The 24,881-nt window shown below is 44.8% G+C and overlaps 1 protein-coding gene across 8 annotated transcripts in view; it reads left to right on the forward strand.

Annotated features, from left to right (window-relative positions):
• The window catches only part of SEC11C (SEC11 homolog C, signal peptidase complex subunit), a 224,100-nt gene that overhangs the window by 47,425 nt on the left and 151,794 nt on the right, over positions 1–24,881 (forward strand). For all 8 annotated transcript variants that reach the window (XR_015309277.1, XR_015309276.1, XM_086960484.1 and 5 more), the window contains exon 2: positions 12,368–12,421. Coding sequence is in view for 3 of the 8 variants with exons in the window: in XM_086960487.1 (XP_086816613.1) it covers positions 12,380–12,421 (42 nt within the window). In the remaining 5 variants the exon portion in view is untranslated. The remainder of the gene's footprint in view (positions 1–12,367; positions 12,422–24,881) is intronic.

A 24,881-nucleotide genomic window follows, 5' to 3' on the forward strand; every position in this document is an offset into this window, starting at 1 on the left:
GCTGTCTCAGAGCCTGTTTGGGAATCAGTGGCATGAGAGCTTTGGAGTCAGGGACCATTCAACCAGAACTTAATTTGTTGATGAGTAGTTAATTCAGTACAGGTTTACACTTTGCATTCTGGGATTTAAAGGCCCAGTTGTATTCTAGGATAACCACTACTTCAAATTACAGAATGCAAAAAAAGGGCTAATCGAGGTTCTCACACATGGACCTAGGAAACTTCAGACCTCTGTATACGCTGTGCAAGCAAATATAGAGTATGTTTGACTTCATAGCATCAGTGATGCAAGGGGCTTTTTAGTGATTTTCTTTAAACATAAAAACTTGATTTGTTAGTCAAATTGGATTGACCAGAGTCAACCAGGACTATCTGCCTGAATGTATGAGGTGAAAAAAACAAGTGTAGGAGAAAAGTCTCTTCTGGGACTTGGTGTACCCTTGAACCAGAGTCACTGGAATTATTAATCTGCAGCAATGGTGTTTCCGCCATAATTATGGAATTGCAGCATTTGCAACATTTTCAGCTGTTTACAAAACATGATTTCTTTAGCTCAAACTGAGCAAAAATGGCTAAAAACCTATCAACATGTCCTTTGCAAAGGTTCACTGGTCAGCTTTCAGTTGCTTAATGTTGTATTTGGTTATTAAGATAGCAATAATAAGCTGAAATGTTTTCCCAAACAGTGTTGAATTAGGCCGCATAGTTTGCCTTTTCTTGCAACATTATTTAGTCAACCTTCCCACATAATTGGATCCTACCGTGCTACACAATTCCAGCGGGCCTGCTTTAAGCAAATACATGGCTAATTTCATTCAAGCATAGGCTGGGATCTAGAGGTGCGTCAGAAACCATGCTTAATAACTGGGGCTGTTCCATTGTTATAATTAGAGTATGCTCTCCAGAAAGAAACCGTCCTTTCAGCAGCGTGCTTGCGTGTGCAAGGGAGCCACCAATGAGTGTGGCCTGCTGATGTCAGAAGGCAATGACAAGTAAGCTGGTGCAGTGCTTTTAATTGTGCTGACTGCGTGTGAGGTACTGGTGGGTTAGCCTTCGATTCTCACTGCAGACTATCGATAAGCAATCACTAGACCCGCGGCCTTGTCTTGCTTGGGGAGGGGAGGCATGGTAGCTCGTGAAAGGGTCAACTGAAAAATGACATTCGGACGGTAGGCGACACAGTCCCGTGATTGAGCTGGTCGGGATGTGTGAACACAGAGGATTGCAGCATGATAGCCAACAGCAACATATCAGATGACAATTATGCTGTTTAAAGGAAACTCCAGGTAATATAACCTGCCTTCTTAGTAAGCCTTAACTGTCCCAGGTAAATACAAATTCAAAGAGCCGCCTATCTTGACATTGCAAACATTTAGAGAGCCCGATTCTTTGTCATTATTAACCCCTGTAAAAGCAATCCCACAAGGTGTCCATTATGCTCCTATGTAAAGTTCAGATTACTTTATTATCGCAGTTAGGAGTTTTTTTGGCAAACGCCGCACCTAAGCAATTTTCCCGAGGTACATATCAGCAGATCAATCTGCCGGAAGTTACCATATAAGACAAGCGCGCTAGCCTAGCGCTGAAAGTTAAAAAAAAAAAAAAAAAAAAAAGGACCAAGTTTCACAAGGTGAGGAGGAGGCAGCAGTTGGAGGGAGAGAGGAGGGAGGCTGTACTTGTTTCCCATGCGGGAGCGAGCAGGAACCATCTGTTAATTACAAACAGATGGTTTCAAAGCTTGCTCCCGCAAGGGAATCGGCAAACGTGCAAGTTTTTGGCCCAAAAAGTGAAATGATTACTAAAGGTCTCCTCCTAACCAGCGCATGCACGCTGCATCAGCGAGACCTAAAAAGCACAATCTGTATTACAACATCTACCTTTCTGCCAAATTTGGTGTAATTCCGTCCAGCAGTTCTGGCTGTAGGTTCGACATCGCGTTCCCATGGAAATTAACATTACAAACTTGCCCTCATTGCTCACTCCTATTTCTCGGTCCTCCATGCATAGATCACACCCAAACTTTCCATGACAAACGGAACTTACTTAGACACTTTTTGGGAAAAAGATCATGAAGATTGGTCAAACTACGCCAAAGTTATAGGCAAGTCAAAAATGCTTTTCACTATGGAAACTAGGTCCTAACTATAACTACCTACTGGCGACTGCCAGTAGGTAGTATATATATATGAGTGATGTAATATGCGAGATACTTAGTGCATGGCGAGAGTTTAGTACTTTGGGGCAGGCCCAGCACAGCATGGGGTTGACCACAGAGCCTGGACTGCAGCCAGGCCCTGTGGCCAATACCCCGCCGGCAGCCAAACTCACGCCATATACGGCTATGGCTGTGTGCAGCGTGAGGTTAGCCACAGGCCATGTGGTCAACCTCCACTACATATCTGGGTAGGGCAGAGGGACTGGTGGCCACCTCCCTCCACCCCCTGGCGAGCATGACTTTAATAGTAGGGATATCATTTTAAGTATGGCAGAGCCACTGACTTTGTCACCAGGCCACAATAGCAAAATGTAAAAGGTGGCCCTTTTTGGCTTTATGAAGGGGTGTGAGAAAGTGCTCTTTTTCTTGCATGGTATACCCCCACTTTCTGTTGAATTGCTGATGTTCTTTGACTGAGTGTGCCCTGGGCTCCTGATAATCAGGTACCCAGGACCTATGTTCCTTCCCTAAAATTGCATTGAAGGCTAAACCCAAGTGGCATCTCTGGCCACATATCAGTCCTTGGTAAATGGTACCACAGGTACCCAGGCCACTGTGACCAGAGAAGGCCCATAAAGGCTGCAAAATGTATTGTGCCACCCTTAGAGATCCTCCACCCTTACACTCACGCACTGTTTTTGCAGGCTGCATGTCTCGGTGCAGAACAAAGTGAAGAGTCGACATGGCACACATGCCATGCCCACAGAACCACTGCCCTGGCATAGATCAGTCACCCCTCTGGCAGGGTGCACTATACCAGAGGTGAGGGTACAGGTGCATGAGCCCTGTACCCCCACAGTTCCCAAGTCCATTCTCTGGCATTGTAAGTGCAGTGCTGCCGTTAAGATTATATGGTGCTGGGAGTTTGTCATTACGAACTCTACAACACCATAATGTTTACACTGAAGACTGGGAAGTTTGGTATCAAACTTCTCAGCACATTAAACCCTCACTGAGGCCAGTGTGGGATTTAGTGTAAAATGCACAACTGAGGGTATCTTAAAGATGCCCCCTGAAACTCGACCAACTTCTAGTGACTCGACTGAGTGGCTGCTTAGGCTGCCACCAACAGACCTGTTTCTGGACCCCTGGGTCGAGAGCCTGCTGCTCTGGGGGGCATAAAACTATGCACATCCTGGGACGAGCATGCCACCTCTGTGAGCCTCCCCAGACCATTTGCTGCTTTCAGCAACTTGTCCCCACTGGTTCTACCCCCCACTTTGAGCGGGAGAGCCGGCGAGAAAAACAAGTGAGGGAAAGAGGTATGCCCACCTCTGCCAACTCCACCCCTCAGGTGGGGGAGGTGAGGTGAAGCACAACTCTGAGTTTTCGCCATCTTGAGGATGGGGGTCCCAACCAACCAGGGACAGGCTCCTGCACCCCTCCAACAAGAGGGTGGCACGATAGGGGGGTGTACCCACCCCAGGGAAGGGACCTCTTGGTCCCTGCCTTTTATCTACCTGTAATGCACCTAAATCTAGTATTTAGGGGGCACCTTGAACCTTGCTTCCTCAGATCCAGAAACAACAAGAAGATAAGAAGTCCCGAGCAGTAGTGCAGCCAGCTAACAAGAGGAAGACGCCCACTGACTTGGCCCCAGCCCTACAGACCTGTCTCCCCTCAAACTTGCTCCTGCGACATCCTGATGTGTCCTGCAGCCAGCAACCTCAAAAACCCTCGAGGACCTGCCTGCCTTCACTTCCAAAGACTGCTTCTCCTGTGAACACCAGATTTGTTCAAACTGCAACATTTCGGCAGCAGCCGGAGATCGCAAATCCAGCCCACTCTGCACCAGCCGTACCCGGCTCGAGCTCGAGTGGAAAAATACCACGAGGAGGTCACCCCGGTTATCCTGACCCGAGATCAGCACGCCCCTGACCTGCCTCCAGAAGGCCCCCCCTAACCGCGACCAGGAGCGTGTAAGAAGAGCCGACCCCAAAAGGCACCCCTGCACCCAGTGCCCCACGGCCATGTGTGCCCAAACCAATCGTGCATAGCCAACCTTTAACTTCCCAACTTACCTCTCGAAGGGGTGGTCGCAGCCAGCAGTCCTTCGTCTCTCTGCCTGCAGTGCTTTTGCAAACCGGAGGTTCTCCATTGAAAACAGGACGCCAGAAATTGAAGAAGCACTCTGCACCTGGCCGCCCCAGTGCCGCTGAGGGTACACCTTTTGTGCTACTTTGTTTCCCCATTTGCCCTGACCTAAACCCTAGAAGCTTTGCTACCACAAGCCTGTTTGCCAGCAGCCACCGACCAGAGGCCCCCTAACCCCCATTGGATAGCATTGGGCCCCAACACTCTGCACCCGGTCATCCTAGTGCCGCTGAGGGTGTAACAAGAGTGCATCACTGAGCCTAGGGGACCCCAGAGTCTAACCCCAGAACCTTAACTCCCACAGTCGATAACTCACTTGTGAACCGATAACCTGTTTTCCTCCATAGGATAACATTTTCTTCCAAAACGTTTTTAAGTGTGGAGTTTTGAAATATAAAAATATTCTTTAAAAATCGCACAAATAACCAAAACTTATTTACTTGCCTGTTTGCAGCAAATATCCCTGTGCTGAATCTAGGCATCCAACACAGAGTTAGAAAAGTAACGTAAAAAGTAACTTACCTGCAATTTACTGAAAAAGCCTATTCATTTCAATGTACTGTATTTGCAAAGTGTTGCAACCTACTGCATTCCCTGTAAAGCAAACAAAGTACAATTCCTATTGTATTTTCAAACTGTTCTATATTCAGCCACTTATTACTGAAAAGTATTTAATGCTTACCTGTGCCAGGCTTGCTTGGTTCTAAAAATAAAACAGTATATTTTTTTATACAAAAACAATTGGCCTAGAGTTCAGTTCTTGAGTGTGGGAATTAATTTTCTGACTGAGTGTGTACATCAAATGCTTAACACTGTCCACTGATACTGCCTTACTGCTCAACCACTCTACCACAAATAGAGAGTAAGGTTCTATCTGACTTTAACCTCTGCCTACCTCTGGGGTCAACTGGACTCTATACACACTACACCTCATTTTGGTGTAGTATATATAGCGCCAGTTTCCTACAAGGGGTCAACATATCAACATATATAAAGCACACATATTTTCTTTGTTGTATCACTATTTCTTTCATTCAAACAGTGCAATGTTTAATAAAAGTGATTGTCTTCAAAAATGTTTAATAAAGTTTTATTTAAAAAAAAGTTCATCCTGTCTTGGGGAGTGATTATGACATTGGCGTTTGTGGGAGTAAGGACGCCATTCCGCCACCCCACTCCCACTCGGTCAAGGCTCACTTCCGGCCACCAGCCAGATTACTTGTTTTCTTGTTGTCTTTTCGGTGGTAATTTGGCGGTGCCTTTGAAGGGAATGCAAAGCAAGTTCCTGCAAGGCATGGAATGTTAAGTCAATGCAGTGCATGAACTGAGCATGCATGCATACAGGCAGAGGGGCACACCATGTGCCCCCTGCATGCATCCCCATGGGCCTGAGGCACCCGGGGGCCCTATAAAGGCCGCCTTAGTTTACTCAAAGCCGTCCTTTTCCTAGCAGGCTTAGCGCCATGAAAAGACTAGCAGTGAGGAAACTCGTAATATGCATGGCGGTGCACAGCGGCACCACCAGTATATTACTGCCTCACACTGCCAGGGAACAGCGGTTCCCTGGCGATTGCTGTGGGCCTGTGGTGGTCTGACCACCAAACTCTTAATAGGGCGGTCGGACCGCGGGCTTGATGGTAGCTGCAGCGCCATTGCAGGTTTGGCAGTCCTTTGGACCGCCAAGCTCATAATCGACCCCTTAGTCTTTTTTGAACAGTTTTCAGACTACAAAATGCAGACATAGAACAAACCACAAGAGGGCTCTGCACTCCAGCTGAAGAGCATAGAGCTCCAGCTATGAGTGCTTTAGAAAATATGGTAATCTCTTCTGGGGTCAAGGATTTAACCACATGACTGCTAAGGCAATTCCCCTCCTGTGCTGGAAGTTGTTATATTCCATGGATCATGACGAGCTCAGCTCGTCATGAGCACAAGACCAGTGTACTGCATGACGAGCTGAGCTCATCATGAGCAGCGAAGGGGTTAATTACCCAGGAGTCTTACTTTTATTATTTTGTAACCCTGCTGAGAAGTTGCTACACTTCCTGCAGGTCCTACATCATTAAAAAAAAAACAGTTTGCCAGAACACTTCCCTCTTCTAGGGGTGCCGCAAAGCTCCAAATAACAGAAGCAAAAAGCGCTTGCAGGGCATTAAGGGGCAGTCTTTAGCAGACCGGTGAATAATAAATAAGCGGCTCATGCCACTTATTTATTATTCAATTTTTTAAAATTATGTTTATTAGGTTGACAGTACCCACCCAGGGTACCTCCACTTTTCTTGTGGAGGTGGGGGGGGGGGAGCCCAAGGGTCCACATGGCCTCTGTCTGCTCCTACACATTTCTCATCCCCTTTTCAAAATGATCAGCCCCAGGGAATGGGGTGCCTAAGGCTTCGCACGTGGGAGGGGGCTGTGCACCCCTCCACTTTTTTTAAATTACCAGCCTTCTGGAATGTGCTCCCTGGTGCCTATTCAAGGCTCTGGGGCGAGCGGCATGCACCCCTCCCCTTATTTATTAATATGCACCACCCCTTGGATTTTTGTAGCTTGAGAGGCCACGTTTCTTTAAAAAAATATTTTCATATTACTGCAGATTTGTATATCCACCGTGAATTTGCTGTAAAATAAAAATAAATGTTTTTGGTCCTGGAGATCTCTCCAACAGCCCTTGAGGAGCAGAGTATGACTACTCAGCCCTCTTATATGTTTTTTAAACTTTTTTACAAGACAAAGGACTGAGTCCTGAGTCGGCTGTCACCACATCGTTGTTGATGTGGTGGCAGCCAATCTCGTCTCGTAATCTGCCTGTACAGTGGATCCACTCTGGCCCGAAATATCTATACATTTTGAGGCTTAATTTCTCAGAAACTACTAAATAAATTTACACCAAATCACAAAAAGCACACTTTCTGAACCATGATCTAGCTTTCTGCCAAATTTGGTGTAAATCCGTTCAGCCGTTTGGGCTGTACATGTCTACATTTCAGAAAACGGAATGGGGAAATTGTGTTATGGAACCATCCTTTTTCTTCTCTCCCCCTAGCCCCCCCCCCCCCCCCCCTCTTGATCGATCACCCCGAAACTTTCCAGGGAGGAGCTGAGATGAATGAGACTTTTTTGGGGAAGTTTTGTAAAGATTCATCAAAAGCGCCAAAGCTACAAGTAAACCAAAAAATTCTTTTCGCTGTGAAAATGTGGTCCTAGCTATAACTACTCAGTGACCGTCTCCACTGTAGATATAGGGACCACCCGTTTGAAGTAAAAGAAGCTTCGGAGAGAGTGAGTGAATTCATTTTAATCTTGCTCTGTGTTAGACTTAGCATCTTTTGGCGTATTTCCTCTGAGTTTTTGCTTTCTGACCTCCCGGTTTTTACTCTGTTTTTGGTTGTTTAGTGTCTCTGCGCACTTTTCTCACTGCTGATCAGAGGAAAAGTGCAAGTGCTTCTGTGGTAAAATGTGTTATGGATTGGTGTTTCTATGATTGGCCTATTTGATTTATGTGTCAATCCCTAGTAAAGTGCGCTGAGTGTGCCAGGGCCTGTAAAACGAATGCTTTTAGTGGGCTGCAGCACTGGATTGTGCCACCCACATTAACAGCCCGTAAATGTAACTCTGGCCTGCCATTGCAGAGCCTGTGTGCAGTCTGGTACTGCCATGTCGACATGGCCCTAACCTTCCTTTTCTTACATGTCAGTCACTACCCCTAAGGTAGGCCCAAGGTACCCCTGTGGGCAGGGTGCAGTGTATGTGAAAGGTAGGACATTCGCTGGTATGTGTGTGTGGCATGTCCTGATAGTGAATTCCTGCCAATTTAGTTTCTCACTATTGCAGGGCTACCTGTTCCCATAGTACAGAATCTGGAGTTTGTTTATAACATCTTATAAACATAATTGGCCCCGGGAACTAGGTAGTAAAATTAAGTTTAGAATGCCGTAACTCAGAATCTAAAGATGCATCTTTTAGTGAAGGTTATTTTTACATTCTGTCTTTGAAAATACTACTTTTAGAAAGTAGGTATTTTCTTGCTCAGACATCCAGCAGGCCTCTGCTGGGTTTGTGGATTGACTGTCTGGGTTTTGAACGACAGGGGCTGGGGAGCTGCAGTGGTTCCAGATAGTCTAGGTGGGTCAGGAAAGGGCTGAATATACCTGGCCTGCATTTAGAGTAGGGGTAGGAGACTTCCTTTCACCTGATTGGGCCTGGTCTTCCTCTGACAACGCAGTCTCCACCTCCTACCAGAAAGCCACACCAGAGAGGGCAGAACTTGTTCTGGCTGGGCACAGACCCTCTCTGCATGAGAGGACAAAGGATTTTGGGCTATAAAAAGTGGACCTACACCCCTGAACTTTAGAACCCTTTTGGACCAAGAAGACTGCCAAGAAGAAGATCTAGAGAAGCTGTGAGGAGGAACTAACACTTTGCTGTGTGCTTTGGGACTGGACTTAACTTTCTGCAATCTTTTTTTGTGAGTTTCTTCAAGGGCTTAAGGTAGAGCTTTCCCTTTGTTCAAGAAGTCTCAGGAACAGCAAATACTTCAAGCTCTTCTGCCCTCAGCACTAGGAACTGTGTGTTTTGAGTTGGAACAGAAGGAAAAGCAACCCGATGCCTTCTACGGCGCTGCTGTCGACTCCGTGTCCTGAAGGCACCACATAGGGCACGGCTGCAATGCCGCATCGTGACCCTAGTCCCACCGACTCCTGCTGATGCCGCCACTGAGCCCCTGCTCGCACCGCGACCTTTGGGCACTGCACTTCGCACCACCTCGCTTCATGACAACGCCTTGGTATCCTGACGACGCCGCTCCACGCTGAAATCGACGCTGCTGCTTGCATCATGGTTTAAGGGCACCGCTCGTAAAGTTACACAACGCACGGCTCTCATCCCACACCGCAGCCTTGGCCTGCCCGCGACATCGACTCCAGTTCCTCAGCTGACGACAGCGCTTCAGCAATGACAATGCCGCTGCTTGCACCGTGGCCTGCCAGCACTGCGATGAGCACCGCATCACTACACACCGCAACCCTGGTCTCACCGACTACGCCATCTGACGCGGCCACCGAGCCGCTGCTCATACCGTGACCTGAGGGCATTGCATGCCGCACCGCTGCACTTCTCACCACAGCACCCGACGCCTGCAGATGCCAGTCCTCCGTACATCAACCGCGAGTAGTTCGTTCTGCAGCGCATGTGACTTCAAGGGCCCCGACGACTCCTGCACCGACCTCCGGAACCGACGCCTGCGTATGCCGTGCTTTCAGAAGCTCAGCGAGAGGTCGCCAACGCTCTGCATTACTAAAGGTACTGTTTTTCCGGTCTTCCCGACACCGTAGCTGGGCTGTGACGCCGTGTCAGCCAAAACTGTTTTGATTTGTTTGTTTCCAACGCCGTGAAAGCCTCGAACAGAGCTATCGACATCAAGGAACTGTTTTTTCAAGGTTATTTTGATAACTGAAAATTTCTAAGTACTTTATTGTGGCTTCTTATCGTTTTTGGTCTTGTCCTAAGTATATAACAATATTGGATATTTGTCTAAACTGGTGTGGTGTCCTTTTGTACTGCTTACACTGTATTACTGATGGTTATGTGCAAATGCTTTACACACTGCCTCTAAGATAAGCCTGACTGATCGTGCCAAACTACCAAGGGGTCCAGTAGGGGTTTTTTTAGGAATGAAACTTCCTTTTCCTGTCTAGAAAGTAGGGTCCCTACTTGGACAAAGGTGTAAGCCCTTGCCAACTAGAGACTCCCATTTCTAACACTCTAGGCAAAGAAAATAAAATAAATGCATTTATACTTGCTCTTGTTTTGGTCATGGTTATTCAGTCAGTTTTCTCTGTTCTTTAGTATATTTAGAACCACCATGTGATAACCCATATACTTAAGCGCAAAGTCTTTCTGGCAACTGTACATGACGTGAAAATATTTTTGCATTACATTTTTAAATATCATTTCAGGTAGGCATTGGTTCACAGCAGCTCTTTTCTCCTTCATCCCACTCTTATAACTTTTTATGTGTTTAATAATCACATCAAAACACACAATATGATGGACAGAATGTTGCACAATGGCAAAACATTCACCCCCAGTCACAGATCTGGGCTTAATCTATCGTTATTTTGCTCACCAAGCCACCCCAGTTCAGACATGGCCATATGCAAATCAGTCTTGACCCTGTGCCTCATGGGAAAAGCTCAGACCGAACTGCCAAGCCATGTCTACCCTGGACCGGAATCAAGCATCCTAGGACCGGTTTCTGGCTATCAGCTGTCTTCCGCCAAGATAGCTTGACTCCAGTGGCGCAGCGAGCACGGGACCCACGTCTGGGCATTCTGTCCATCAACTGTTGTTTTTGCATTTAATAATCACATAACACTATCATAGCTCTCTCATTTGTTTATAATCCTATTCGTCTGCACAAAATAAAGCCCTCTGGTAGGTAAGTCATACATAACCCACTACAGTTTAGCTACCAGGTCTTTTATGATTCTGATTATCCTTGGTCACAAAATAATTCTACCCATTGATAGGTTAATGTATCATCCATATAATTTCTCTGAATTTATACACCTAATCACTGTTATGTGTTGATTAATAAAATCAGAGTGGTTGCAACAGTTCAAGCCAATTCATGTTCTTTTCATTTGTATCTCTCTGAGTCTCATTACGCATAATACTTTTGTTTTCAATCTTCATATTAAAGTAGCTGCACAAAGAGCTCTTCATTCTGAATTTAATCATTTAGAGGTCACTGTTCCAGTTTATAAGACGTACCATGATACCAGTTTTCCCAAAACTGGTTATCTATTTTTTTCTCTACTGTATCAATTCCACTGAATTGTTTTTGCATCAAATCACGTTCATGTTTTTCCTTAAAAGGATATGCTACCAGATAGTTTCAATTTATTTCTGATGCCTCTATCAGGGTTATAGATTTCTTTTCTTCATTACACTAGTTGACTTCCGACATAGGTCAAATGTCTTGGTCATACCCAAATGTACACTACAAATGTATTATCACATGTTATTTTCTTATTTATCGTTATTTTCCATCCGTTTCTTAACTCGGATCCATTTGATGTGTCCCCGATTTGACATTTTGAAAATTATTTTCAATTATTCCACCGCCCGATGACATTGATTTCTTTTAAGCAGCTGTGTACCAGTTTGTCTTAAATACTTTTGGATTTCCTGAAACTCACTAATAATCATGTTTTAGTTCTGCTTCTCGTTTTTCTCCACTTACTACTGTTTTGCAGTGCATCCTGTTCACGTGAACCGTTTTTTTTGTCTGTATGTTCCATGTCACTAATTGTTTGTTAGCAGGTCGAAACAAACTGGTTGTTTTTGTTTTTGCGGGCCAAATTAGCCCACTCTCTTATGAGAGCTTGCCAAGCCTCTTTTTACCTCCAACAAAGTGGGTGGTGTCCATCCCCTCTTCATCCATTGGTCTGTTGGTGTCATTCCCATGCGTTTGCCACCTGCTACGGCACAGGGTAGTGGGCCAGCCCACTTTCTTCCATGGCTAACTTCACTGTGAAGGACTGCATACTGTTCTTTCACAAGAAGCCTATCTACTCTCTACTACTGTGGAAGTATTTGCTTTTGCTCCCAAAGTTTGTATTACGTTTAGCCATTTTTTTTAAACATTGGGGAGTGCTGAACGCTCCCATTACAATAATGTTTTATAACAAACATGACAAAATAAAACAAGCATTGGCAAAGCTTGGTAGTGTGCACCAGACCTATAGGATTTGCCAGTGTTTGTTTTCTAAAGGTTTTGATGTCATTAGATTATTTCTAATTGGTAGTAATGCCGCTTAGAATTGTTTTTTTTATATTTAATAAACATTGCTAGCCTTTTTGATATCCCAGTATTAACCAATCCCATTCCTGTGATCAAACCTGGTGTTTGTTGCATCTGTGAAAACGTGTATTTGTAAGCTCTCTATTCATCAGTTACTCTGCTTTGGGTGGTTATATTGCGTTGGTACACATGCTGTATTTATTTTGAGTGATTAATATACATGTTTGAGCTCGACTTTTCTTTCTTCAACTTCAGGGCGGCTTTAAAATGGATTTGTTTGGGGACTTGCGGAGTATGAACAAACGGCAGGTATGCATCTATTTTGTTTTAATCGTGCCTAATACGCCACTAAATAATAGTACTGTATTGCAATGGATAAAGATATCAACACAGTGAAGTGATTGTTGTTATTAAAGTGTATGGGAGTAGCCATCGGGCTAAAGCATTATTTGGCTTAATGAACTGTGTTCTTGGCCCAAAATATCCATAAGTCTCCATAGAATATTTCCCCTTAATGCTCCCGAATTCAAAATTCCGTGGTCCTCCTTCATTTATAAGCTAGATATTTTTTTAAATAAATGTTCGACCATGTTTTACGCTACGTGGTCTTTTTTTTAGATTTATGATTGTTTCAAATAAAGAGAAACATTTCAAAATAGTAGTGTTGGAGGTTTGAGACCCGGCTGTGGCAACTACATAAAAAGCACAAGTTGCAGAATTTGAAAAACTACATGTGTTTTGTAATAAACAATTAAATAGGTGTAAGAAATATATCTTATTGAGTTGCCAGCAAAAGTTGGACTTTTAAAATGAAAACAAAAGTTGAAAATCATGGGAAATCACAAACGCTGACTTTATTTCTTAGTAATAGGTATGAGATTCTTTTGTATACCATTTATTTATATACTTATATAGATATATATATATATTTTTTACACAGTGGATTTTCCTTTAGGCAGGAATGCAAAAGGGATTTCACATTCTACATGCTAGAGGAGGAATAGCTTTAGGTATGAGATTATGGTATAAAAAACATATATATATATATATATATATATATATATATATATATATATATATATATATATATATATATATATATATATATATATATATATATATATATATATATATATATATATATATATATATATATATATATATATATATATATATATATATATATATATATATATATATATATATATATGTATATGTTTTTTTATACCATAATGAGTGGATCTTCCTGTAGGCAGGAATGCAAAAGGGATTTCACATTCTACATGCTAGAGGAGGAATAGCTTTACTGCAGCACAATTTGCTTCAGCCATTAATTATCATTTTAAAGGGAAGGTTTACATTTTGTTTTAGGTTTTGAGTTGGAAAGTTCTATTTAGCTTCTTGCATATGCTGAGTAACTGAGGCCTGAAACAGCAGGCTTGGACAATGATACTATAAAAACAGGCATTGGCAAAGCCAACAGTTCTCGCCCTTGGGAAAACGTTGGTTCTCTTCCAGGGGATCCTCATCAATAGTCATAAGCACTGAATATTCCCGCCCATGTGCGGGACCCCGGAAACAATATAAAAATATATATGTATAAAACACATATATCTCGCTCCACATATATGTATGTACATATATCATTTTTCTCACATCAATGCAGCCCCAAACTGAGGCTAAACAATGCAAACACATATACATGAACTGCAATTAGTAAGGAATCAAAAAACACATTAGGTCAAAAAATCCTTGAACTTTGTGTTTTAATGAGTCAAACCACTCATAAATCCTGAAAATTGCTTATAAATAGACATTGTTAGCCCTCAGGCTGCATTGCAAAACAATATCATAGAAAATGAAACCATTTTCACAATAACTGGCACCGTGCCTTTAAGGCAGCCATGACCCCAGGCTTCTCATCATGCCTCAGGGGTGACAGTTAGGTCAGTTGTTCTTTCCGGCTCCTTCAGTCAGGACCCTGGTGAAACAGCTCCTTTTCTTTTTGACTTTCTGTCAAAAAATATTCAGCTTTTACTAGAATTTTTGACTTCACTCGACGTCTTTTAGACATAGAGTGCTGTTTGAACACTTTTTGTGCTTAAAAAAGGTATTTTTCCTGTTAAAGATGCCTTCTCTCTTCAACAACTGTCCTTCATGTGGAAGGAAAAAGGCAAAGACTGACTCTCATTCAGTCTGTATCCTGTGCCTACCAGACTCTCATTCCTCTAAAACCTGTGAACACTGCCAGGTTTTATCTTCCAGGACTCTTAAGGATCGAGAGAGGATTAGAGCTTTTGGGCTTTCTGAGAGGAAGATCTCCCAAGAAGCAGAAAAGTCGGAAGACGCGGTCGACGTTGAGAGGAGCCCCGACTGGTTCACATTCGACGTCGGGATCGGCGTTGGAGAAGCAGTCGACGGCGACGAAGAAGATGTCTTCAGCGTCTACATTGAAGGTACCTCCGCTTCAGTCAGCGTCGAGGGACAGGTCGCCGTCGCAGCGGAAGAGCTCGACGACGAGCCGTATGACGTCGAAACAGCATCGTCATGCTGTGACGTCGAGGCATTCTCCGTCGACGTCGGTCCACCGACGTTCGACGTCGAGCCATCCTCCGTCGACGACTAGCCTTGGTCGTTCGACGTCGAGGGAGCCTCTGTCGACACATCATCGGTCGACGTCGATGCAGCCAACGTCGACGCCTGGACGAGAGCGTTCGACGTCGGAGCGGCATTTGAAGTCGAGGCACGCCCAGTCGCCGTCAAATCAACGGCGATCGGCGTCGAAACAGCCTCCATCGACATCGAGCAGACAGCCTTCAACGTCGAAGGACAGCCATCGCCACCCGAGGTCGACGGAGAAATCACGGTCGACGTCGAGGGAGCGTCTTCCTGCTCTGCGCTCGGCGTCGATACCACCACCGTCGAGGGATCAACAAAGATCCAGGGAGAGAAGTTCTTCACAAACAAAGAACGTTACTCCTACAAAATCAAAGGAGGTGGTTCGGGACAAGGGAAGTGACTTGTTGGTCCAGACTCATGCCCTAGAGCCACAGTTGGGTTCTCCAGGCTCAGCATCGGCTGCGGAGGTGGAACAATCTCCAGTGCAGGATCCCCCCGCCAAGAGACGGAGACTTGCAGAAGAAAGATCTCGCTCAAGGTTTACCTCTGGATCTCTGGTGAGTCTTTCTTCATCATCCTCATCATCTCGGAGTGGCAGATCCTCGGATGGACGGAGCGGCGCATCTAATAGGGGGAGGTCCGAATCCCCTGCAAGATCGCAACAGGATCGAACGGATCGACCTCAACGGTCGCGTACACCTGAGAAGGATCCCGTCCACAAGTCTCCTTCTGTTCATCTTTCCCCAAGGTGGAATAGACCTCTTCACCACTGGGCAGAGGACAAGGAGACGGCAGAGCGCCTAAAGCGATATCGAGACCAACCTCTTCCCCGCAGAGAAAGGTCTCGTTCTAAGCACTCAAGCAAGAGACATTCTCGTCACAGAGAGAGATCTTGTTCCAAGACGCGTTCTAGCAGAAGAACTAGGTCCAAGAGGTCAAGTAGTTCTTCAAGTTCGTCGAGAACACGATCTCACAGGGATTACTCCCCGACTCTTACAAACAGTCCACGCTCAAGAGTATCTCCAACTGAGGATATTTTCTCGTTCCAAGATATTCTGGGCAGGGGAGCCCTGAAACTGGGAGTACCAATGACAGCTCCACAAGTCAAGACGACTGTCATATTCGAAACCCTGCAGCATAGATCAGCACCCAAACCGTTGTTGCCGTTGGTTCCGGGTATAATGGAACATGTGAACGAAGTCTTCCTTACTCCGGCAACGGTGAAGTCCGTTCCAGCGAGGATTCTCAAAAAGTATCGTCCTCCGGAAGAGGATCCTCTGTTCCTCAAAGCTGATCCCCCGCCAGATTCAGTGATCATTACAGCGGCAAGAAAATCCATCCACGGTGCCTCCGGATAAGGATAGCAAGGTGCAGGACTCATGGGGGAGAAGGGTGTGTAACACCTCAGCCTCTTTCCTCAAGGTTTCTAACGCGGAAGCCCTGCTCGGCAGGTATGACAGGTCTCTGTGGGACTCACTTCAGAGATTTACCGCGAAGCTCCCTGAAGAAGACAGAAAGGACTTTGAGGAGGTTCTGATGGAGGGCAGTCAAGTCTCCAACCAGATTATAGGATCGGCAGCAGATGGGGCAACGCTGGCGGCACATGGCTATGTGCACGGAGTTACAGCAAGGAGAACATCTTGGTTACGCCTCACAGCATTAAAACCGGAGGCTCAAGCAAGAATCCTGAACCTTCCTTTTTCAGGCACATCTCTCTTTGGAGCAAGTGCGGATGAGGAGATGCAGCGGATGAAGACCGAGTTGGACACTCTCAAAGCGGTGGGACTCGAGAAGAAAAAGGAATTTAAGAAGAAATTCCGTTCGAACAACAAGGGTTATTCGAAGCAGAGGGTTCAAACCCCTCAATGGCAGAAAGGCCAGAACCAGCAGGGCCAGCAAAAGACACAGTACAAAGGCAAGGGCAATTCCAAGGGAAATGGAAATCAGAGTCAAGGCAATAACTTCAATAAAGCGCAGCAGAAGCAATGAGTCTTCACTTCCCCCAGCGCCGTTACCCACTCCAGTGGGGGGAAGCATTGCGCATCACAGGACAGAGTGGCAGGCCATCACCAAAGATCAATGGGTGTTGTCTACGCTGCAGAATGGGTACTGTCTTCGTTTCCATCGTCTACCTCCGCACGTTTCCCCGATGTCAACATCAAGTCACCAGCTACAAAGGTTAAAAGCAGAAGTAGCTACACTCCTCGAGAAAGAAGCCATCGAGAGAGTTCCGGTGTCCCAAAGGGGGAAATGAGTGTACTCGAGGTACTTTCTGGTCAGAAAAAAGGGCCAGAAGGAAGAATACAGGCCCATTCTGGACTTGAGAACACTCAATCTGCATGTACGAAAAGAAAAGTTTTGCATGTTGGCGCTTCATCAGATATATCCACATCTCAGGCAGGGGGATTGGATGTGTTCGATGGACCTTCAAGATGCGTACTTCCATATTCCAATACGGCAAGACCACAGAAGATTCCTTCGATTCCGGGTGGGGACCTCTCACTACCAGTTCAAAGTCCTCCCGTTTGGGTTGAAGTCGGCTCCCAGAGTGTTCACCAAGTGTGTCGCAGTGGTGGCGGCAGCTCTACGCCGCAGGGGAGTCTTCGTATACCCATACTTAGACGATTGGCTGTTGAAAGGTCCAACTCCAGGCAATGTAAGGAATCAATTCAAGACATGCATAGAACTTTGTCAACGTCTAGGTCTACATGTCAATTTCAACAAGTCTGTCTCACAACCAACTCAGAAGATCCACTTCCTAGGAGCTCTTCTAGACTCCGAAGTAGGACAAGTGTTTCCTTCGGAGGAGAGACAGTTTTCGATAGCCCTCAAGTGCCAGCAAGTTCTTCTCCACAAGTCCCAGAAGGTGCGGAAGATAGCCTCGCTCTTGGGATCGATGGCTTCCTGCATCTTCCTTGTACCGAACGCCAGACTTCGGATGCATCCTCTTCAGCAGGATCTGGAGGACAAATGGGACCAACACTCAGATCAGTGGGGCGATCGGATCACTTTGTCGGAGGTTGCTCAATCTTCCCTCCAGTGGTGGACAAAGAGACAGAACATGCAGATGGGAGTTCTCTTCCATCAACCGCCTCCAACTCAAACGATCATCACAGATGCATCATTGCAGGGATGGGGAGCGCACATGGGACCCCTACAAGTGCAGGGTCTGTGGTCTCCCAAGGAAAGCACTTATCATATCAACTTGCTGGAGTTGAGAGCGGTTCACCTGGCTCTCAAAGCGTTCCTTCCCTCGCTTCAAGAGAAAATTATTCTAGTACAGACGGACAACACCACCACGATGTACTATTTAAACAAGCAGGGAGGAACACGCTCAAGGACTCTGTCTCTGGAAGCTCAGCGCATCTGGCATTGGCTTCTAGCTCGCAAGTTGTCTGTTCAGGCAGTCCACCTCCCAGGAGAGCAGAACGTGAGGGCGGACGCTCTAAGTCGGCACTTCGAAGACAGGGAAGACTGGGTTCTCAACGACGAAGTGCTAGACGACATTTTCCAAGCTTGGGGTCGTCCTTCAATAGATCTCTTCGCAGACGACGAAAACACCAAATGCCCAAGCTTCGCTTCCAGGTTCTATCGACCAGGAACGAGAGGGAATGCTCTGTTAATGGACTGGTCGGGGCAGTTTGTGTACGCCTTCCCACCCCTTCCGCTGATCCCGAAGGTGGTGAGCAAGCTGAACCACTCGTGCACAACGATGATCCTGATTGCCCCCGACTGGCCGAGACAATGGTGGTACACAGACCTACTTCACCTATCAGTGTCTCCTCACAAGAGGCTTCCATGCAGGCAGGACGTGTTGTCGAAGATGAACGGGAGGATTCACCATCCCAAACTTCCGTCACTGAACTTGGCAGCATGGCTCCTGAGGTCATACAGTACGGCCATCTAGGGCTGCCACAGGACTGCATGTCCATTCTGAAAGAAGCACGACGCCCTTCCACTAGACATTCGTATGCTTGCAAGTGGAAGAGATTCTATATGTGGTGCATGCAGAATGGTCACAATGCGGTAAAAAGTCAGGAAGAAGCAGTTCTCCCATACTTGTTGTACCTGACTAAAGCAGGTTTGAAGTTTAACTCCATTAAGGTGCATTTAGCCGCTATTACAGCTTATAGGCGATCACCTTCACAAACTTCTTTTTTTCAGCTTCCTGCAGTAAAAGATTTCCCGCAGGGTCTAAAGAAAGTGTACCCTCCTGTTCGGCCTCCTGCTCCGCCTTGGGAGCTGAACTTAGTCCTATCAAAATTGATGAGTTCGCCTTTTGAACCTATTCATAAAGCTTCTTTACAGCATATTTCCTGGAAAGCAGCTTTTTTGATAGCGATTACGTCAGCCCGTAGGGTGAGCGAAATTCAGGCCCTATGTACTAAAGAACCGTATACGGTTTTTCATCTGAACAGAGTGGTGCTTAGAACGCATCCTTCTTTCCTGCCTAAAGTGGTATCAGATTTTCATGTCAATCAGTCTATCTCTTTACCCACTTTCTTTCCTAATCCCTCTACTCCAGCTGAGAGGGCGTTACACTCTCTGGACCTGAAAAGGGTTTTAAAGTTCTGTCTGGACAGGTCCAAGTCTATTCGACATTCTGATCAATTGTTTGTTAACTACGGTTCGATCAGGACTGGTCATGCAGCCTCGAAACGTTCTATCTCCAGGTGGATCGTTTCGTGTATCAAGCTTGCTTACCAATTGGCACAGAAGACTTTAGGGGGTTCCCCTAAGGCGCATTCTACTAGAGGTAGAGCAGCCACCGCGGCTTACCTGCAGGATGTGCCCATGTCTGAGATTTGTAAAGCGGCGACCTGGAGGTCTGTCCATACATTTACCAGACATTACTGTCTAGATTCTGACACGAGAGCAGATACCCAGGTGGGCCAGGCCTCCCTGAGGAATCTGTTTAACAGCTAGAGTTTCTTTTGGCTGTTATGATTGGTTGGGTCATGTACTTCTCATTTACCTGCAGGTGGTTGATGGGCTTGCTATTCTATTCAGTGCTTATGACTATTGATGAGGATCCCCTGGAAGAGAAGGATAAGTTACTTACCTGTAATCCTAGTTCTCTTCCAGGGGTATCCTCATCAAAGTCATAAGCAACCCACCGCCTCCCCAGGTAAATGAGATTTGGTACTGTTTTGTTTTCAATCTTGTGGTTGAGCCCTGTCTTCGGGGTTATGCAAAGAACAACTGACCTAACTGTCACCCCTGAGGCATGATGGGAAGCCTGGGGTCATGGCTGCCTTAAAGGCACGGTGCCAGTTATTGTGAAAATGGTTTCATTTTCTATGATATTGTTTTGCAATGCAGCCTGAGGGCTAACAATGTCTATTTATAAGCAATTTTCAGGATTTATGAGTGGTTTGACTCATTAAAACACAAAGTTCAAGGATTTTTTTACCTAATGTGTTTTTTGATTCCTTACTAATTGCAGTTCATGTATATGTGTTTGCATTGTTTAGCCTCAGTTTGGGGCTGCATTGATGTGAGAAAAATGAAATATTTACATACATATATGTGGAGCGAGATATATGTGTTTTATACATATATATTTTTATATTGTTTCCGGGGTCCCGCACATGGGCGGGAATATTCAGTGCTTATGACTTTGATGAGGATACCCCTGGAAGAGAACTAGGATTACAGGTAAGTAACTTATCCTTTTGCCAATGCCTTTTAGCAATGTAGTGCTGCAGACGAAAAAAATGGAATAACTAAAGGTGTAATAACGCAGCCACATTATTTTGTAGGTGCATGCATGACCTATTATGTATGTACCTACAAAATGACAAAGGTGCCATTTTTTTCATTCACCGATCCAAGATGAATCGGTAAAAAAAAAAAAGTAGCAGCACAAAAATGCTTTTAATACAGTTGGGCGGGAACTGCAAAAAAAGTACATTAAAAACGTGTAGGGAGTAGCAACAAGAGGTAGACGGGCAACGGTGGGTGCATGCGGGGGAGAAGTATGAATGAGAAAGCAACATAAGTGGGTTAAACGTGAGTGCAACACTGAGCATGTGGGGGTGTAGCACACTTGTAAGGGAGGAAGGCATACACGAGCGACACAGCTGGAAACAGATACACTGTCATGGAGTGCTCAACCAAAAATAATAAAGTAGTTCTTAAAATGTAAGCAGTAGAACAACCCAAGTAATGAGGCCATATTCAATGGAATTGGGCGAACACAAGAAGAGGAAGAGAAAGCTCATTTGAGCTAACAAATTAAAAGCAAACAAATGAGAGCGACAATAACCCCAAGCAATGGATGGGTTTAAGTCCACTGTAAACTGACAATAAGCCTTTTCACATCGATACAGCTTTCAAAGTCTGTTAGGTGAGACTAAAAGATATAAAACAAAAGCAGGGATGTTCCTACTCCTTTTCTTATGATAGGATTAAAGTTGACTCGCTAGAAAAGTTGGTTTTGAGCGACCTTAAATGTAAACATTTGTGGGACCGCTACAACCACAGGAAAGGAGTTTCTTGAATCTTGCCCATCTGTAATTACAAAATTAGAGGTTATTTCATTATAATAATGCAAGGGAGGATTAGGCACTGCACACTATGATGTGCCTACATTTCACTGTTTCTGTAGATCAGTTTCAGTTGGCAAAGTATTTATATTAAAAATCAGATATCAGCTAAATGGTAGGATGGTCTTTTTGAGGAAAACGCAAAGTAGTTCTACTTTTAGTGTGTGTGACTGCTATACTCAGCCTTTGACACTGCTATCTGGTGGTGGCTGCTGATTTCTAATCATTAGGTGCATACCTTTTTACCTGAACCCCCATTGGGGATTGTCAATTTTACTTGGTAAAGCCGTTTAGTAGGTCATAACGTGTCCCTAGTCTTCTCCCTGAGTACATGTATGGGGGGTGTTTGAGTATATGTGAGATGAGATACCGTTGTTGAGGTCTGTTTTAGAAGTCTGTGAAATCGTCCGATGGTGTAGGCAAGTGATGGAGAATCTAGTGCCCAGATCTTGGGAAGCACTTGATGCCAAATAATAAATGTACTTCTTTTACCGCTAGGGGCTCAGAATCAATGGTAGAGAACCAGCACTTTAGTGAAGGTAAATTGTAGGCTGTGACTACAGATCAAAAGTATCCTGTAGAGTCTGGCAGGTCAGGTATGTTTGATTGAATGACAGAGTTAATAGGTGAGATGTGATGACAGGAGACCACCCTCCGACTGATGGGGAGGGTACTGTTATTATATGTTAGCTAATGGATGTACTTATGCTCATGTCTCTGTTGTTGCAATGCCTGCATCTCGTGTTTTACCTGCTTTCACCTTAATCCTGTGAGTAGTTGTGCATCCTTAGTTAGGACTTGTAAGAACTTGGATTATTACTTGGAGTGGGTCACTGCCCATTTCCAGGAATGATCACAACTCTTGTCAGAGTTGAACCCATTAAGGTCACTAAATTAACCGGAGCTCAACACCCTAATAGCTAGGGCACAGAGCAGACAGCCTTAACTTAGGGTAATGTGTAAAGTATTTATACAGTACCAAAACAGTAATAAAGTCAAAACACCAAACAAATCCCAAGCCAAAATAGAGTAACATTTAATTAAACAAATTACAAAATTTTAAAAAAGGGAACATAGATATACATTTTTTAAAGTATTAAGTAGATATACAACCTAAAAACACTCAGCTTTAAATATGCGAGTGATAGACTGGGACCTAGGAACGATTTGAGGCAGACAGTGATGGTCGCCCTGGTTGCATTGGCCCCTATGAAAAGTCTGGAAGTCAAAAATGTACCAGACTTTTTTCCGGTGCCCCATAAACCATAGCAGGGTTCGAAAAATCCAAATAATTGTATTAGTCCTGCAGGACTAGTACCTTGAAAAATCTCCTCGACCTAACTGCAAACTACTTGACCTCCGTCTCTGAAAGCGGAGTAAATGTGACAACATAACGAGATTTAAAGGCATCTTTATTGCTCATTAACTTTGTGAGCAATAAAAATGCCTTTAAATCTTATCTTGTCATTTTACTCCGTTTTCACAGAGGACAAAAGTTAGTTTGTCTTCCTACTCGCCAGAAAGGGCGAGTAGGACCTAAAAATAGCTCGTCCTCATCAATTCCCTCTCGCAAATGCGAGCGGGCGAGTGAATTTGTCGTGCCCTGCATAGAAGTAGACTATTGAAGCCCCCCACAGGGGAAAGCACTTATATTCTCTAGCAGAGCCCAACAGCAAAGTCCAGTCCAAGTCCAGTTGGCACGGTGTCAACAGGGCACTTTAGGAAAAAAGGCATCTTGAAGTTTGTTGCATCCATGTAGCCACCCAAGAGGTCAACCAGCTGACCCTCTGAGTCCACTATTTTGTGCTGGGTACAATGGGGGAACAGGGCCAGCCCTTCAGGCTCCTTCTACCGCAGGTCCAACAAGTAGTCTGGAAGACTCCCAAGCACTACCTAACCAATGAAAAAAAGTTTCTGGATGTGGCCCTACTCACATTTTTAGTAGTTTCTGTTTGCTTTACTTAAGGTAGGCCCAAAATGCAACGTGCCAGGGCATTTTCAATATAGCGTAAGTCTTTGGCCACGTTAAATGTGGGCACAGAGGGTTGAATGTGTGTGGAAGTGTCATATGGAAATCACAAGTGTCCTCCCACATCTATTGCTAAAATCCTATTTGAAGCTGGCCCTTGAACCACAACAAACCAGGAGACAGAAGTCTGGTATGTCAAAAGAAGAGTCCAGCAGCACCCAGACAGGAGATACACAAGAATTGTTCTGACAACCCTGCTTGCTTACTTTCAAGTGCACCTATGTTTTACATGTACTTCAGACAGATCAGTGAGGCAGACTTTGACACTGTTGTGCATAAAGGATGCCCACACCCTGCCCCTGCATCTTCATCTGAGCTCGGATGAGTCAGCCCCTCCCATTCAGATCGACCTGTCAATCAAGCTGACCTATTGAGTAATTCCTGGGAGGAAGTTCACACTTTGTTCACACCTCATTCAAGTACTGGCTGGAAGTTGGTAGATGCTAATTAGCCTCTGAAAGTTCACACAGGTAAAGGGTAACTTCATAAAAGTCACATTTACAATATATTTAATAAAGATCTGATTTTACCATTAGATTGGATTTTTTAAAATATAAAATAAGTCTTTGAAATAACATTTGCGAACCCGCATAGGGGGTCGCTCTTTTAGACGTCTGGCGCACCAACTCTGGAATGCACTGCCTTTGTATTTGAGGAAGACAGAGAATCTGCTTGCCTTTAGGAAAGATCTCAAAACCTGGCTATTCGGCCGATGATCTCTTCGAGTTTTTGTGCTCTGTGCCTGCTAGGTCTGATAGCGCCGGGACACTCTGCCGGAGTATCTGAGCGCTTTATAAAACCCATCATAACATTTGCAGGTCAAAAGTTGTATATTAAAGTGTATAAACTATACTTTGACTTTGTATGTTATAAATTAAAATGTATAATCTATACTGGGACTTTTTCTATGTGCCCGTTATACCCTGACCAATGACGATATCATTTTGGGCATAATCATTGGGGGAACAGGACATTTATAAAGCCACAAATGTTTCACTCTTAAATGCTATTGACCCTACCTTCTTGGCAGCAAAGTATACTTAGGGGTTTCTTAATTAATATTTAGAATCTTGTTTTCCCACCCATCAAAAGGGGGATTTTGACAGGTTTGTTCATCAGGGTTCAAGGTTCGGCCGTCAGTCTACACAGGTTAGGCCTGACACCATGTTTTCACTGCAACTGTAGTGAATGGCAGTTTATATGCTGCAGACCCCAAGTGAATTTCAACTTTCTGGGCCCTCTGTGTATTTCTGCACCATATACTTTGGCCTTAATGGAAAGTTAAATGTACCAACCAGAATTAAGCCAATTGAACCATGTTTAAGGGTTTGCAAAGGCATATTACTACTGGTTAGAAGGGGCAACAGACCAACAAATATAGGGTCCCGAAAAAGATGAAAAATCCGAAGGGACCACTCAGAAAAGGAGGATTTCCCAAAAGCCTGCAATAACTCTTACATTAGAGCTACTGAAATGCAGTTGTAAAGGGCTAGAGAGGACACCTTTTCATAGAAAGAAATTCAGGATAGAGGAAAAACAGTTTTCAAACGCTAGGTAAGTAAATGTGCCTCAA

This window comes from Lissotriton vulgaris, chromosome 3_1, assembly GCF_964263255.1.
Source record: "Lissotriton vulgaris chromosome 3_1, aLisVul1.2, whole genome shotgun sequence".
NCBI lineage: Eukaryota > Metazoa > Chordata > Amphibia > Caudata > Salamandridae > Lissotriton > Lissotriton vulgaris.